Below are 13,704 nucleotides of genomic sequence, written 5' to 3'. Positions count from 1 at the left end.
ATTTTATTTTATTTCAATTCATTAAAAAAATAAAAGTAAAATATGCTTATTACCGTCAATCGGTGACACTTCAAAAATTAGAACAAAAAATAAATAAATATAAATAAGAATGAATTCCATTGAAAAATATAGCGTTATCTCAGATCATAATTTACATTATCTATCAATCATTATATTATTTAATTAGAATTTCTTTACTGAAAATTTGCGGAAGCACTTGCTGGTACAGGACTTTTCTTACTAAATTTTTTCATGGATCAGTATGGAAAATTTTTGTATTTTTTGTTGAATGCACATTTGTTTTATCAGCTGTCATTATCCTCAACGATATGCAACTGAACTAATAAACGAGATCTTTAGTTTGACGTTTCCATATTTTGAATGGCTCCCTAAATCTTTTTGAGATCTTGTTGCAAGAGCATCTTGAAATTATATAGAAGATGCTAGTACAATTAGGAACTTCTTTTATTCTTAATCAAGAAACACTCCTTTGACTTTCCCCTAATAATCAATTTCCTACCGAATTTCATAAAAACTTTGGGGAAAATCATTTTGACCACTTTGAGTATCAGTAACATCAAAAAGAAGGATTTTATTTTAAAGAAACTCATTCGTAACTGTCATCTTATTTAGGTTCGAGGCTTTCTTCAGAATACTCGTATTTGTTAATACAATTAAGTGCTTATCAGAAATGAAAAATCTGTTATACATGAGTGTGCTAGTTAGAATATATACTATTTCAAACCGACATCGTGCAGCTGGGATACACAAACACACACACATATAATTGGAAAGAGGAGTTTATAAGTTTGTACTACTAGTAAAGATTTATTATAAACACCTATAAATCGGTACTTATTGTAATTTATTATTCATTGTGAGATAAAATGAATCTTATATTTTTTTCCTAAACCGAATAAACATTTTCCCTACCAAAATGTAGTATAAAGTAATAAAAATCTGGTGCGGTGGGCACATCACAAAATATTCACCCCCATTCTCCTATGACTTTAAGTAACGCCTTATTTGTAGTAAATAGCAACTTATTATTGATTTCGGTGAATGTACTTTCTCTTAATGTATTTCAATTAGTAGGTTATGTATAATAATGCTGTTACTATGTTTTTGTATTTTTAATAATTATTATAACAACAGTAAAAAAGTCATAATTTTCTTCTACTACTCTAATAACTATCTTGGAAATATTATATCATCAATTTTCACCAATTCAGACCTATCTGGACCTACGTATTTGAACTTTAAGGAACAGCTAAAACTTCGAACATTAAACGGGTCCAATCCTTTAAATCCAAAATCCTTAGAACCATAGTCAATGCACCTTATTTCCAACAGAACACTACACCATGACCTTCATATCCCGTTCATCTTTGACCTCATACCAACCAAATTCTCAAAATTTCATATATACTTTTTTAATCATTCTAATCCTTTGGTTCAGTACTTATTCTGTTTCGTCCATTCTTATACCTCGATGGTTGTAACGGCAACGGCCAAGAGACCTTTCCTAAAATAAAATCGATAATTGGTGTTCATACTATGGTCAGATGCTCCGCTCATGTAGAGGGATTGCGAATTTAACGCACTTACTTAGCCTCTACTGCCTCATTACCAGTGCCACGGTGAGAGGGCTGCACTGGGATCTCAAAGGGCCCTGCTCTACCCTTCAGACGTGGTGGATAGAGTTGGCTCATGGATCCTTAGGTCGAGATTGTTAATATTGTATATAATTTATTTTACATTATTTGATTATGTTGATTTTATTTTTCTGTTTTTATCATATTGATTTTTATTTAATTGTTTTTCCTCTCTTTCAATTTTCGGTATGAATGTGTTCAATTACCACTATTTGTACCACTCATTGCTAAAATTTGTGCCAAATTCTAATACTTATCAATAAATAAAGTAATTATGAAGTAAAAAAAATCACCAGCTAATTATCAATTCTTTATTAGTTCATATTTAGGCATTTTTAATTAATATTAACAGCAATATATTGTTAACTATTTCAAATAAAGAAAATTGAAGATACTTCAGAGGAATTTTATGTTAAACATTTAAGCCTTCTTAGACTATATACATGACAATAAAGATCTAGCTGATAATTTTTTTATTTATTTATTTAATGTAATTTACAACTGTACAAAATAATACAATAAGTTAATATGTTGTATGTTTCATATCCACTTGAAAATCTTGGGAAGGAACCACCCATTGGTGGTACTTCAAACATAATTTTAAATTAGAAGGTCCCGTGGCCACCTTCTTTTCAGACGCCTCGGAGGATTATCAGGAATTGTTAAAGAGGAAAGATTAAGAATTAATGGGTTAGGATGGCTAAGGAGTTTGGAATGAAAAAACGCATATCTATTTTGGGCCAATTCTGCAACGAATAGGATGTTAAGTTCTTTGTGAATGAGTTAATTTGTAACGTAATAAGGAGCATCAAGGATTTTGGATTGTAAAAAAAGGATTGAATGCTGGAGCCCCAGAGCTCAATTCCATAAGCTGATAATTAAGTCCCGACTTTATTTGAATACAAACATTTGTAAAAATTTTTAAATAATACTAAAAACGAATTTTATAAAATAACACTCATAGAAAGACGATTTCAGCGAAAAAGTTGGTATCTCATCCCAAGCATATATCAATCTTAAATACATAATTTCAGTTTCATACAAATTTTAGTTTTTATGTCAGGCTGTTCACACACAATGCATTTGTGAATCTTATTGTATGGAGTACATTCAAATGTAAATTTTTGTTAATAACGCAGGTTCGAAATATTCTACAATCATAAAACCTTTCACCAACTTTGATTTTTTTACATAAGTCTTTGAAGTAGAAATTTATTCATTATTAAGAGTGTGGTAATTTACTAATGTTGGATAAGGCCATTGAAGATTGCAATGAAGATTCATAAGCAGCGTTTGAAATAAACATTTTCAGTACTACATTTATAAAAATAAATTGAAAATACCTGATAGATACGTGAGCTCCAGAAACAGTAAGTTGGATCCCCACAAGGGATGCCAAATAATGTTGTGAATAAGACGAAGGAAATAAATACGATGGATACGTTCATATTCGTTTTTATGAATATGCGTTCATGAAGGATAATTAAATTTTGAAAATTAAATCTGTACCCCTCAGGGGTACAGTACTTTGTAAGGAAATACTGTTACTAGACTAACGGTGGTGCAAGGAGTTTGTTTGGTCATCACGCTCGACCGCCGGGATTTCACTATGAATGTATTTTACTGTTTTAATGAAATTAAAACATCTAAGTTTAATTACTTAACAAAAAAAATACTACTTATATTCAAATGAAAATTATTTTCTAATACGATTGTTTTTTTTTGTTTTTTTTAATACGATGAATGTATTGTTCTAAGAATAAACTGTATCTGAACATTTATCAATGAAATTAAAACATATAATTTTAATTAATTATTTTAAAAATATTGTGGCTTACAATTATTTAATCTCAATAAATTAATAAAGAAAAAACAAAAAAAAACTACAGATTTCTTCAGTAATGTGAGTCCAATCATTCTATGACATCTTGATATTAAAAAAAGAAAAATTAAATGTACCACTACAACCCATGAGGAGTCAAATAGGGAATAATACTTATCTTATGAGGGTAGGTGGAGTTAATAATTATCAACCACAGCCGGATTCGAAACCTGGTCCTTGGAATTAGCAGCCCAGTGCCTTACTACAGAGCTATCCACTCCCATATATGTTTTAATATACAATAATAAATACAAGATGAAGCTCTATTTGATCTAAAATACTAAATAGTTTATCTGTATGGAACTCATTATCATTACCTACTTTATGAGCTGGCTTTCACAAAGTTTACGAAGTGTGAGGAAATCTACAGAACGTTTTTTTTTCGTAATAAAATCGAATAAACAGTAAAAAATCCTGAATGGTATGAGATCGTAGAAATCGATATTTTTCTTCATGAGTCAAAAGCTCAATTTATGGATTTTATGACAGATCTAATGAATGGTTCACTCGATTTTTATTATCGCTGTCAATAGTAACACTAAGACACTTGAGACACTGTTATGATAAAAAAAAATAAATAAATAAATAAAAGCAGTAAGACTAAAATTTAAATAACTACTATTCTTCTGCAAAATTTGCTACAGTAGTTGCTCGCTGATAAATATTTGTCAATAAATGAACGTAGTTTAATCAATAAACACAAAATAAATATTGTGTGGCTGTAAGTACAGCTCGGCAAACATTATACGTCATTAATGTCTGGAACATCAATGGCATTAATTTATAACCTAATTAATTCTTGAATACATTATCAGCTAAAAATCATATAAATTAGCTGCTAGTGTTATTGCGATCAGATTAACGGAGGAATCATCGCTGAAGTAAGTAACAAACCATAATAATACTTACGGTTTAAGTTTACTAGTCCCATTTAGAGTTAAAGTTAAGATTAATTATGACTACATAAAAAATAATTAGTATAGGTATTAATATGATTGATTTCAATCGAGGCCTTGTTTATACGCGATCATTTGGCATTTCGTCGGCTTGTCATGCGTTATTACATTTTATCAAATATTCAATAACATTTTGTCGTAACTTTCTTGGTGTATGAAGAGTTTTCTTCTGCTTAACACCAACGGGTTTAACCTTTATAAAATTTTGATACACGCCGTTCTTCTGTAGGAATCTGAGTGTTGGAAAATATCTAAGACTACTGAAAATGAGCGCCAGATCTATAAAAGAAAATTCCTCTACCGAATTTTCAAAGATAAAAATGGAAGAGTGTCGGATATATATAATACGAATTTTACGGTGCCTTTTTGATTTTATATAAATTCGGGATCGGGGAGTTCATTTTCTGATGTCCCCTTCCCGCGGACACCGGAAGATCCCGAAGACGACGCGACTGCAATGCCGCCCCAAACTATGCAACATGCAAGCTAGAACCTGGCCTGTCCCTACCATCACGCCAGAGTCCACGACATGTAGGCCTCAGAGAGAAAAGAAACCTGTTTCACAAACACAGTACGAAGCGATTTCATGGTTTTCACCATTTCGCCAACCGCTGAATCAGCACTGGGAAGCGGCAAGAAGACGTCACCAGATAAGCAACTAATTTTCTACTATATGAGACCTCATGATTTGCTCTTACGTCATATAATCAAATAATTATTTAAACTAACATTACGAACACAATCTGCCCCTCTAGGGAATTAATATTTGAATTTAAAGGAAACGTATGCATGTTTATTGATAAGCAGGCCTCACAATTTCAACACCCCTTTTCCACATTAATATAAATAAAAAATCAATATACTCTCGGGATACCTGAAGTAAGACACGACCAGGTCCCGATGTATACAAAAAGAATGGAAGAGATGTAATGACGAGAAGCTATACAATAACTTTGGAATTATAACTTGAATAATGAACCTTAGCGGTTCAGATGTAATGGGCATATCGCCAGAATAACCATTGGAAAATCAAACTCAACCAATTTATGGAAAAAGGAAAAGAGAGTCCAAAGCTGATAAGGTCAGATGCTGAGGTGGGTAATGCTTCTGGTGATTCTATTCTGGGAGTTAGGATCTGAATCTGTTATTAGTAATATAAATTGTAGTTAACCGTAAATATTTATTTTTTTAAATAAACATAAATTATACAAGATTTTTAATTCAAATGTGAGGGGTTACTGATATTAGACATTGCGATTTAAGCCATCGACGGTGGCGGTTGCAAATAACGGTTGAAGAAGGAAATTTTAGTTGACATTTCTTGAAACTAAGGAAACATATAGCTTACACCTTTTCAATATTTCCTATTAAACTCCTTTAGTAAGGTACTCATCTAAAAAAATATAGTTTATCCATTATTGTACTTTTTACACCTTATGTAGAAGCCTCCCCTGTTTTTATCCTAAAATAAACTATTTTGGATGCCCTACTGCTTTCATAATTTATTGTTTTAAAGTAATGTTTCTAAAAATTAAAATATTGTCCTAGTTCGTAATATTTTTCCCACAGATATGAAGGTGATTCTAGTGTCTTTCCTATTTTTCGGCCTCTCTTATGCTAGCCTCAGCTGCAGCTGTGGTTGGAGAAATACTGTAAGTCTTTTGAACATTTTTTTAATCAGTTATATGTGATATGGTTAGCAATGAAAATATTTACTTGCAGGGTAGGATAGTCGGAGGAAAGGAGGCTGGAAGGAACGAGTACCCATGGATGGTCGCTTTCCAGACAAGATCCAGCATCTGGACTTTCTGCGGAGGAGCCATTGTCACTCCATGGCACATCGTCACAGCCGCTCATTGCGTCGAAGGGAAAAAAGCTAGCGACCTAGCCGTCGTTGTTGGAGCCCACGATGTACATAGCCGTGAGTAAATGTATCACAAAAACTGTAAAATATATCAACAGTTAATTATTGTCTATATCTTGAATTTTTACAGAATATGAAAACACACAAAACCGTCTCTACGTTGATAAGATCATAATGCACCCATTATACAATGATACGACAATGCTCCACGATCTTGCCATTCTTGTGACTTCCAGTGAAATTAAATACAACAAGTACGTCGGTCCCGCTTGTATGCCCAGTGCAAAGTTAGGAGATGAAATGGCTGGTCAAATGCTGAAGGCTATTGGTAAGTAAGATAAGTTAGGTTTGGTGAAATGAGTTATTGACATCAGCTCCTAAATTTCGGGTTTTTCTAGGATGGGGAAGATACGACCCAAGCAAACCCTACTCCGACCGGATTAAGAAGCTCAAAGAGGTCGACCTTGAAATCGTCACTAACCTGCAATGTAGGAGAAAGTGGGGTGGAGTTCAACCTTCAGGAATTCAAATATGCACATACACTCCAAGAAAGGATACCTGCAATGTAAGTGAAAATCTGAATTTGAAGAATAAGAATTAGCTAAAGTCTAAGGCCGTTTTTGGCGTTTGGCCTGGCGTGATTTTCTGTTAAGGGGTACCCCCACGGCATGAAATCATCACCACCTCACCTGGGTTAGAATAGGTTATTTATCAGTTGGATAACCCCGAGTACGTCAGAAATGGCTAAAAAAATTGGTATGATAGTAGTAGTGGACATGACATAGATTGTACAAAATTTAGTTTACAATGAAACTAAGATACGAAATTGCAATTCAAAAGGAATCACAGAAAGTTTCAGAACCATATTTTTGCAACAAATCGAGGAGCGAAAAAATATTAATTATATATCACTCAAACGTTAGCGGTTACTTTTTTTAAAAAACATTATTTATTGAAATTTTAATGTTTTTTTAAATTTATTTTGAGCAATATAAATAATTTCCAGATATTGCAAATTAAACCTTGATACATATACGCAGGAATATATTTACCATATTTTTGTATAATTTTATTTGGCATCCCTTGTGGGGATTCATCTTAATTTTATCGTGATGAATTTGGACACAAAATCTATCTATTTCGGACAAAATCAACAAGATAAAAGACATATAAATCAGAATAATAATTGTATATATGATATAATAAAAAGGGTTGAAATGTATTCGAATATTAGGTTGTAAGCATAAAAAACGGGTAAAATAGTTTAATAAGGCCAACAGATTTAGCCTATAGTAGAAGGTTACAATACAAATCTGATATTCAGAAAACAAGAGAATCAGTTATTTGGGAACTTAAATTGTAGTGAACTATAAATAATATATTTTTTTAAATAAACATAAATTATAAAATAATTATAATTCAAATGTCAGCTGTTAATTCTATTTGTTTATTTCATATTTGAAATTTTCCATAATCATTTTATTTATTTTGAGCAATATAAATAATTTTCAGATATTAGACATTGTTTATTAAGCCATGGAACTTAAGCGCACAAATATATTTTTCCTACAATAGCATTTGGCATCACTTGTGGGGATTCACCTTTATCTTAGAATAATAATTGTATTTATGATATAATAAAATAATTGAAGTATTAATAGTTTCACGGTGCTTTACAGCTTTAGGTTTGAAGTTCAATTTTCAAATCTAATATTCACAACGGAATCTATTATTTAGAACTTAAATGATAGTTTACAATATTTAAAAACAAAAATTTGGATTAGTTAATTTCAATTACTTTTTCCTCCCCTACGGTATGTAAGAAATGAAATATAAAATAAATGCTGGATGACAATGAAGTTATGTACTAACTACTATTAATAAAATTATCACTAATTGATACCAGGGGGACTCCGGCGGCCCATTGACATGGTTGGACCCTGAGACAAACAGATTCACCTTGGTCGGCGCTGTGTCTTACGGAGCTAAGGACTGTGGTAATGATCCCAGACCTGGAGTCAACACTAACGTTTCGGCCTACCTCAAGTGGATCAACGATATTATTTCAAGTAATTATATAACATAAATTCTAATACATAAGAAATTATCTAAATTGTTGAGATTAATCTTATTTTACTCTAATTTTCAGGTACCAAGAGTGGAGTACAGACTTGCCACAAAGTATAATTCTGTTGTAAATTGAAAATAAAGGAGTGATGTAAATTTTTTAGAACTGTTTTATTTGAATCACCCAAATGATCCTAATGTAAATAATTATTTTGTATTATTTTTTTTTATTTTTCTTGAAGTATTATCCCTCTATCACTCATTTCTTTTTCATTTCTACTTCCGGAGAGTGATAACGTTTTAAATTTTAACGTGCAATGAATTGCTTCTTTAATTAACATTTGAAAGTATAAAAGGGCTGATTCTTCAAGAAAAAGAAAAAAATATATAATGTAATAGCAACCCCTTTTGAACAGTCGTGTAAAAACTAAAATTTATAATTAAAGTTAAATAATTACTTAAACCTAATCCTTTAGTTATATCACTAAGCGGTTTTACGAACAAGCAACCTTTTAAATTAATTAAATAGCACATAGACGCAATAAAACTGAAAGAAAAAAATGTCAATCCAACGCATCATCAGGACTAAAAACACATTAATACATAATTTTAATTAAGGATTTTTATTATTATAGTATTACATGAAAGTTTTTAATTTATATACCTTCAAACTAACTACGAAACACTCATTTATATTAATTTCTTCGTAAAATCTTTAATGCTCATTACTTTGTCACAAACCAAGTCATCCATCAGGACCTCAAAGTTTCTTATGTTCCCGATTTGGTCAGAACCAGATACTAGTCCTATGATAAACTTCGTAACTCGAAAAAACTCCCAAATATAATAGTTTCTAATCTGGTTCCTCCTTTATTATCTAACAATCCTCTTAGGCGTCTGAAAAGAAGATGGCCTCGAAACCTTCCCTTCTAGAACTGTTATTGGAGTTCTATCAATGGATAGATTTTCCTCATGTCTGTATTATGTATAACTAATATCATACCATAGTACAACCAATATCAAGTTTACTTGCTGTATATATATTTTAATACAGTTTTTATTATCAATAAAAACATTATTAAAAAAAAAATATGTATACTTATTTCATTTTCAAGTTTTCTTGTATACATTGGAGGATAAGCAAAGTTTCTCAAGACTTGAATTTATATTATGTTACCAAATAAAAAACATAATAGTAAATATATAAAATATATTTAAGGTGAAGTCAAATTTGTTTTGACTTATACCAATTAAATTACATTATTATGTAATTCATCAAAGAATATAAGGGAGTCTAAGAACACAACATAGTGAGAGAGCTACACATGTCCACAGAGGGATGCCTGACACGGTGTGGTTGCAATATCCGACCACCAACTGTTTCCTTCCTTCCTTAGCCGCTCTCTTGACTAAGGAAGTCCTTTACTGGTATTACTATCCTTTAAGGCGAATTAATGGAATCGGTATTTCCTTTAATAATATAAGGTTTAGATTTTCCATAAAAATTACAGTACTAAATCGAATAATATACATATTTATTGAGCAAATATCTAAAAAAAGAAAATTTTGCCTCATGACTTCAATACCTTGTTATAGTATTTAAAGATTTAATAATGTAGTATAGTAGTGTTGAATAAATAATTTTAAAAAATATTATTTAACAAAAAAAACTTATGGATTATGGTTGTTTCTATTCAAATATGGGTGAAATATATAGTCAGGAGAAGTATTGCGATCGAAAACATTTATGACAGAAATACGCGTTTTGAGGTCCTCTTAGTCCAAATAGGTTTCACAAAAAAGTCTTTGTGTGTATGTGCGTGTGAGGTTAACCTAGCTCAAAAATAAAAAAGGTAGAACAAATTAACTGAATGTATATATTTAAAACGGTTACGTTCCTGGAGTATGAGAACTGGTTTTGATTAAATCGAAGCACCACTTTATAGAATCGATTACATACTTTTCCGATTCTATTGAAAACGACTAACGATTTTGATTAAACTTAGTACAGTTCTCATTGTTATCATAAAATGTACAATGGATAAATTATATATATATATATATATATAATTTAATGGATACCTGAAGGAGTAAAAATAAAATAGACATCCGATTCGAACGGGGAAAGTCGATCCTTTCCAATTTCAAAAAACCTTAAAATATGATTTTTTTTAGTAACAGAGACCGAATTTTTATTTTTATTTTTTTTAAATTCAATACACGCTCACCAATTTAGACTAAACTTAGGGTGATGAGTGATAGTTGAATGCGCGCACCACACAAGTTTTGCTATTGAACCTGTCTCTTATTCATATAGATGCCATAATTGAGTAAATTATAGTGAAAAAAAAAACCAGAAAATCAGTTTGGTTAATTCTAGTGAATAATTTAACAAATAAAGGTATTTACCTTAAAAAAATAAAAATTATAAATATTCATTAGCAATTAATATGTTATTAGCATAAATAAACACGCTATAGTTTACTTAAATCTTGATAAAATTTACTTTTTTAAGATTTAAATATTTTTTGAATATATTATATACACATAACGCGTATATATAAGGTGCGGTCGTGTGTAAGGTATAGGAAAAAGAGTCTACTGAAGTCTACTCTCTCAATTGTAGTCTAGTATCTAAGTACGTAAAATTTTTGTAGCTATTTTAGTATATGTAGGTACCTATAAATGGTCTTGAAGTTACATACATACATAAATGGTGTATGTAGCAGTACAGGGTGTACCCTAATATGTGATAATAATATAATATATAATATAAGTGACTGTAATCCTCAAGTTTTCTAAGCTTCAAGTTGTTGAATATGAGGCGATAAAAAAAATAACTTTAAGTAATTACGAATCACAGGATAAAATACACAAAATTACCGAAATTTTAATATAGTCCTCTTTGGAGAGGACTCTTCTTAGGTAAAATACCGAAGGAAACCACATGGAGTGACATTTGGGACAATTTTATAAAAAAATGATCAAGAAAATAGAATAGATTAAGTATAAAGATTTTATTTAATATTAGAAAGATTTTTTTAAATAACCAATTATATCAAACAATCATAGAAATAAATTGAAAAATAATATATTTCAAAATCAAAACAATCCGACTTAAGCCGTTCTGTTTTCATATGTTATTAGTTTCTCTGTTATTGAGAAAAATGTTGAATTCCTAGAATATAGTTATAATTATAATTAAATTAATTGTAATAATTTAAATTTGTTTTTTCTCAAGGATGAAAGTGATTCTAGCTTGTTTCTTGTCTTTTGGTCAACTTAAGTTGCAACTGTGGTTGGAGAAATGCGGTATGTCTTATGTATTAATTTTTTTGTTATCACTAACTTATTGCTGTAAGTAAAGAAGTTAAATTACTTATATCGAGCAACTTCCATTTCCATAGCCTGGTCATTCAAAATTTATTAACCCATCTACTCATAAATGTTTCTTTCGGCCACCCCTACACTACTTGTAACTTAAACAATATTTCATTTAATCATGTCTCATTTTTCAATTATACAGTCCACTCAAACCCAACCAGCCAACCAAATGTGAAATGTGCCTGGCATTAAGGTGAAGGTATACTTAAAATATACGTGGGGATAAGGGTGGAGTTGTAATAAAGTATAATAATTGAAGCAAGAATTATTAAGAAAACGTACACTAAACTATATAGTACCATATCTATTCAATCGCTTACCAGAATAACTAATAAATAAATCAACCACAAAAAAAACCTAAGAAAGAGAGATTTAGCTGGGTACTTTCTTAGTTCTATGATTCCCAATAATTGATTTTGATTCACCAAATGACCATATCTGCCTGTATTTTTTCTTAACTCCACATAACTTATTTTTTATATTACAATTTGTATAAGCAATGTATGTATGTACTTAGTAAAAGATATTATTGGATCCTTATTTTTATCACATTCTGTATCATCTTATTTTATTCCCATTATTATATCAATTCACTAATTGTAAATTTGAAGCTTTATTATTTACTTCAAAATCCGTTTAGTTATTTTTATTTTATTTTTTTAATAATTATCATTTATTTTTATTTTTTTACTTTATTTTTATTTTAGTAGATGTCAATTAAAATATTAGTTGTATCACTTTAGATCAATTCATATTGCACTTATCTAGATTAAAAATTGTATAGCCTCCACAACGCCTTAATAGTCCAAACTGTTTTATTTACATTTTATTTATGTCTATCATTTTTATGTGTTATTTTGCCACCGACCGATATATTTTGTCATCTGGTCGGACCATATTGGATGTAATTTTTTAAATTAATAAAAAAAAAAAAAGAGGAACTTTCAGTAATGATGAAGGAATAACTAAGAGAATGACGCTCGGGCCTGCGCACTACTTGAATCGAAAAAACGAATTAAGAACCGAAAATAGATATATAAAATAAATACAGGAAATATGTATATTATAATATGTATGTATCTGTTCACTTCTGACTTGCAATAAATTCTTTTTCAGTAAAAGTATTTAACTTCTATTCCTATGTAATTTATACTCTCTTTTTTACGTCACGTTATTCGACTTATTGTCCATGAGCAGTAAATCAACGAAGACAGCACAAGCCATAAACAGAAAGCCCTAATTCTGACAAGCATAGATAAATCCCCGAGCGGTGGGCGGGAACTAAATGCCATCCTGGGTTTGTAGGGCACTGTACCACTGGGTCAACGACCTCCAATATCGACTGCTCGTGACGTCACAGTTATGACGTCATAGGCCACCTGCATCCACCTTCTCCCTTAAGCCATTATATTTCCATTAGCTCCAATTAGTCCTCCATTGATTTCATTTATTTCAAGATTATCTTATAATACTATTAACTGTCTAAATGGCATTGCCATTTTTAATATGGTATAGGAAAATAAAAACATTTATTTAACATAGAAAAATGAAAACATTTATTTATGAATTTAGTTTATTTATGCATTTTTCACCATTGCATTTTTATATACTGTATATTATTTTTTCTAAAATCTCTGGTTTTCAACGGTATATTATACATCAATTTTACCAAGGCCCATATTTTTTTGCAATTGCATATTTTGTTAAAAAAAATTTTAACCACTGATCAAAAGTATTTACCATATAAGTTCTAAGGCTGAGCAAGATGGTAAAAATTAAAAAAAAAAGTTTCAATAATTAAATGAAACTTAAAATTAGTGACAAAAAAAGAAAAACAACAATAATTAGATTTAAAAAGGATAAGCAATTACCAGTGATAAAAGAACAGATAAATTA

General features: G+C 30.3%; 1 protein-coding gene across 1 annotated transcript in view; it reads left to right on the top strand.

Moving 5' to 3' along the window:
• LOC106690677 (transmembrane protease serine 9) overlaps positions 1-8,584 on the top strand; it is a 14,497-nt gene extending 5,913 nt beyond the window's left edge. Inside the window, exons 5-10 of the mRNA XM_067045438.1 lie at positions 6,063-6,145; positions 6,216-6,414; positions 6,488-6,685; positions 6,756-6,922; positions 8,264-8,426; positions 8,507-8,584. Of these exons, the coding sequence (XP_066901539.1) occupies positions 6,063-6,145; positions 6,216-6,414; positions 6,488-6,685; positions 6,756-6,922; positions 8,264-8,426; positions 8,507-8,544 (848 nt within the window). The 3' untranslated portion in view covers positions 8,545-8,584. The remainder of the gene's footprint in view (positions 1-6,062; positions 6,146-6,215; positions 6,415-6,487; positions 6,686-6,755; positions 6,923-8,263; positions 8,427-8,506) is intronic.
• Positions 8,585-13,704: the final 5,120 nt, after the last annotated feature.

This window comes from Halyomorpha halys, unplaced genomic scaffold (assembly GCF_000696795.3).
Source record: "Halyomorpha halys isolate HHAL.00 unplaced genomic scaffold, Hhal_1.1 Scaffold1804.1, whole genome shotgun sequence".
In the NCBI taxonomy this organism is placed as follows: Eukaryota; Metazoa; Arthropoda; class Insecta; order Hemiptera; family Pentatomidae; genus Halyomorpha; species Halyomorpha halys.
The sequence above is the reverse complement of the archived record's forward strand: the minus strand, read 5'-3'. Positions and strand labels throughout refer to the sequence as shown.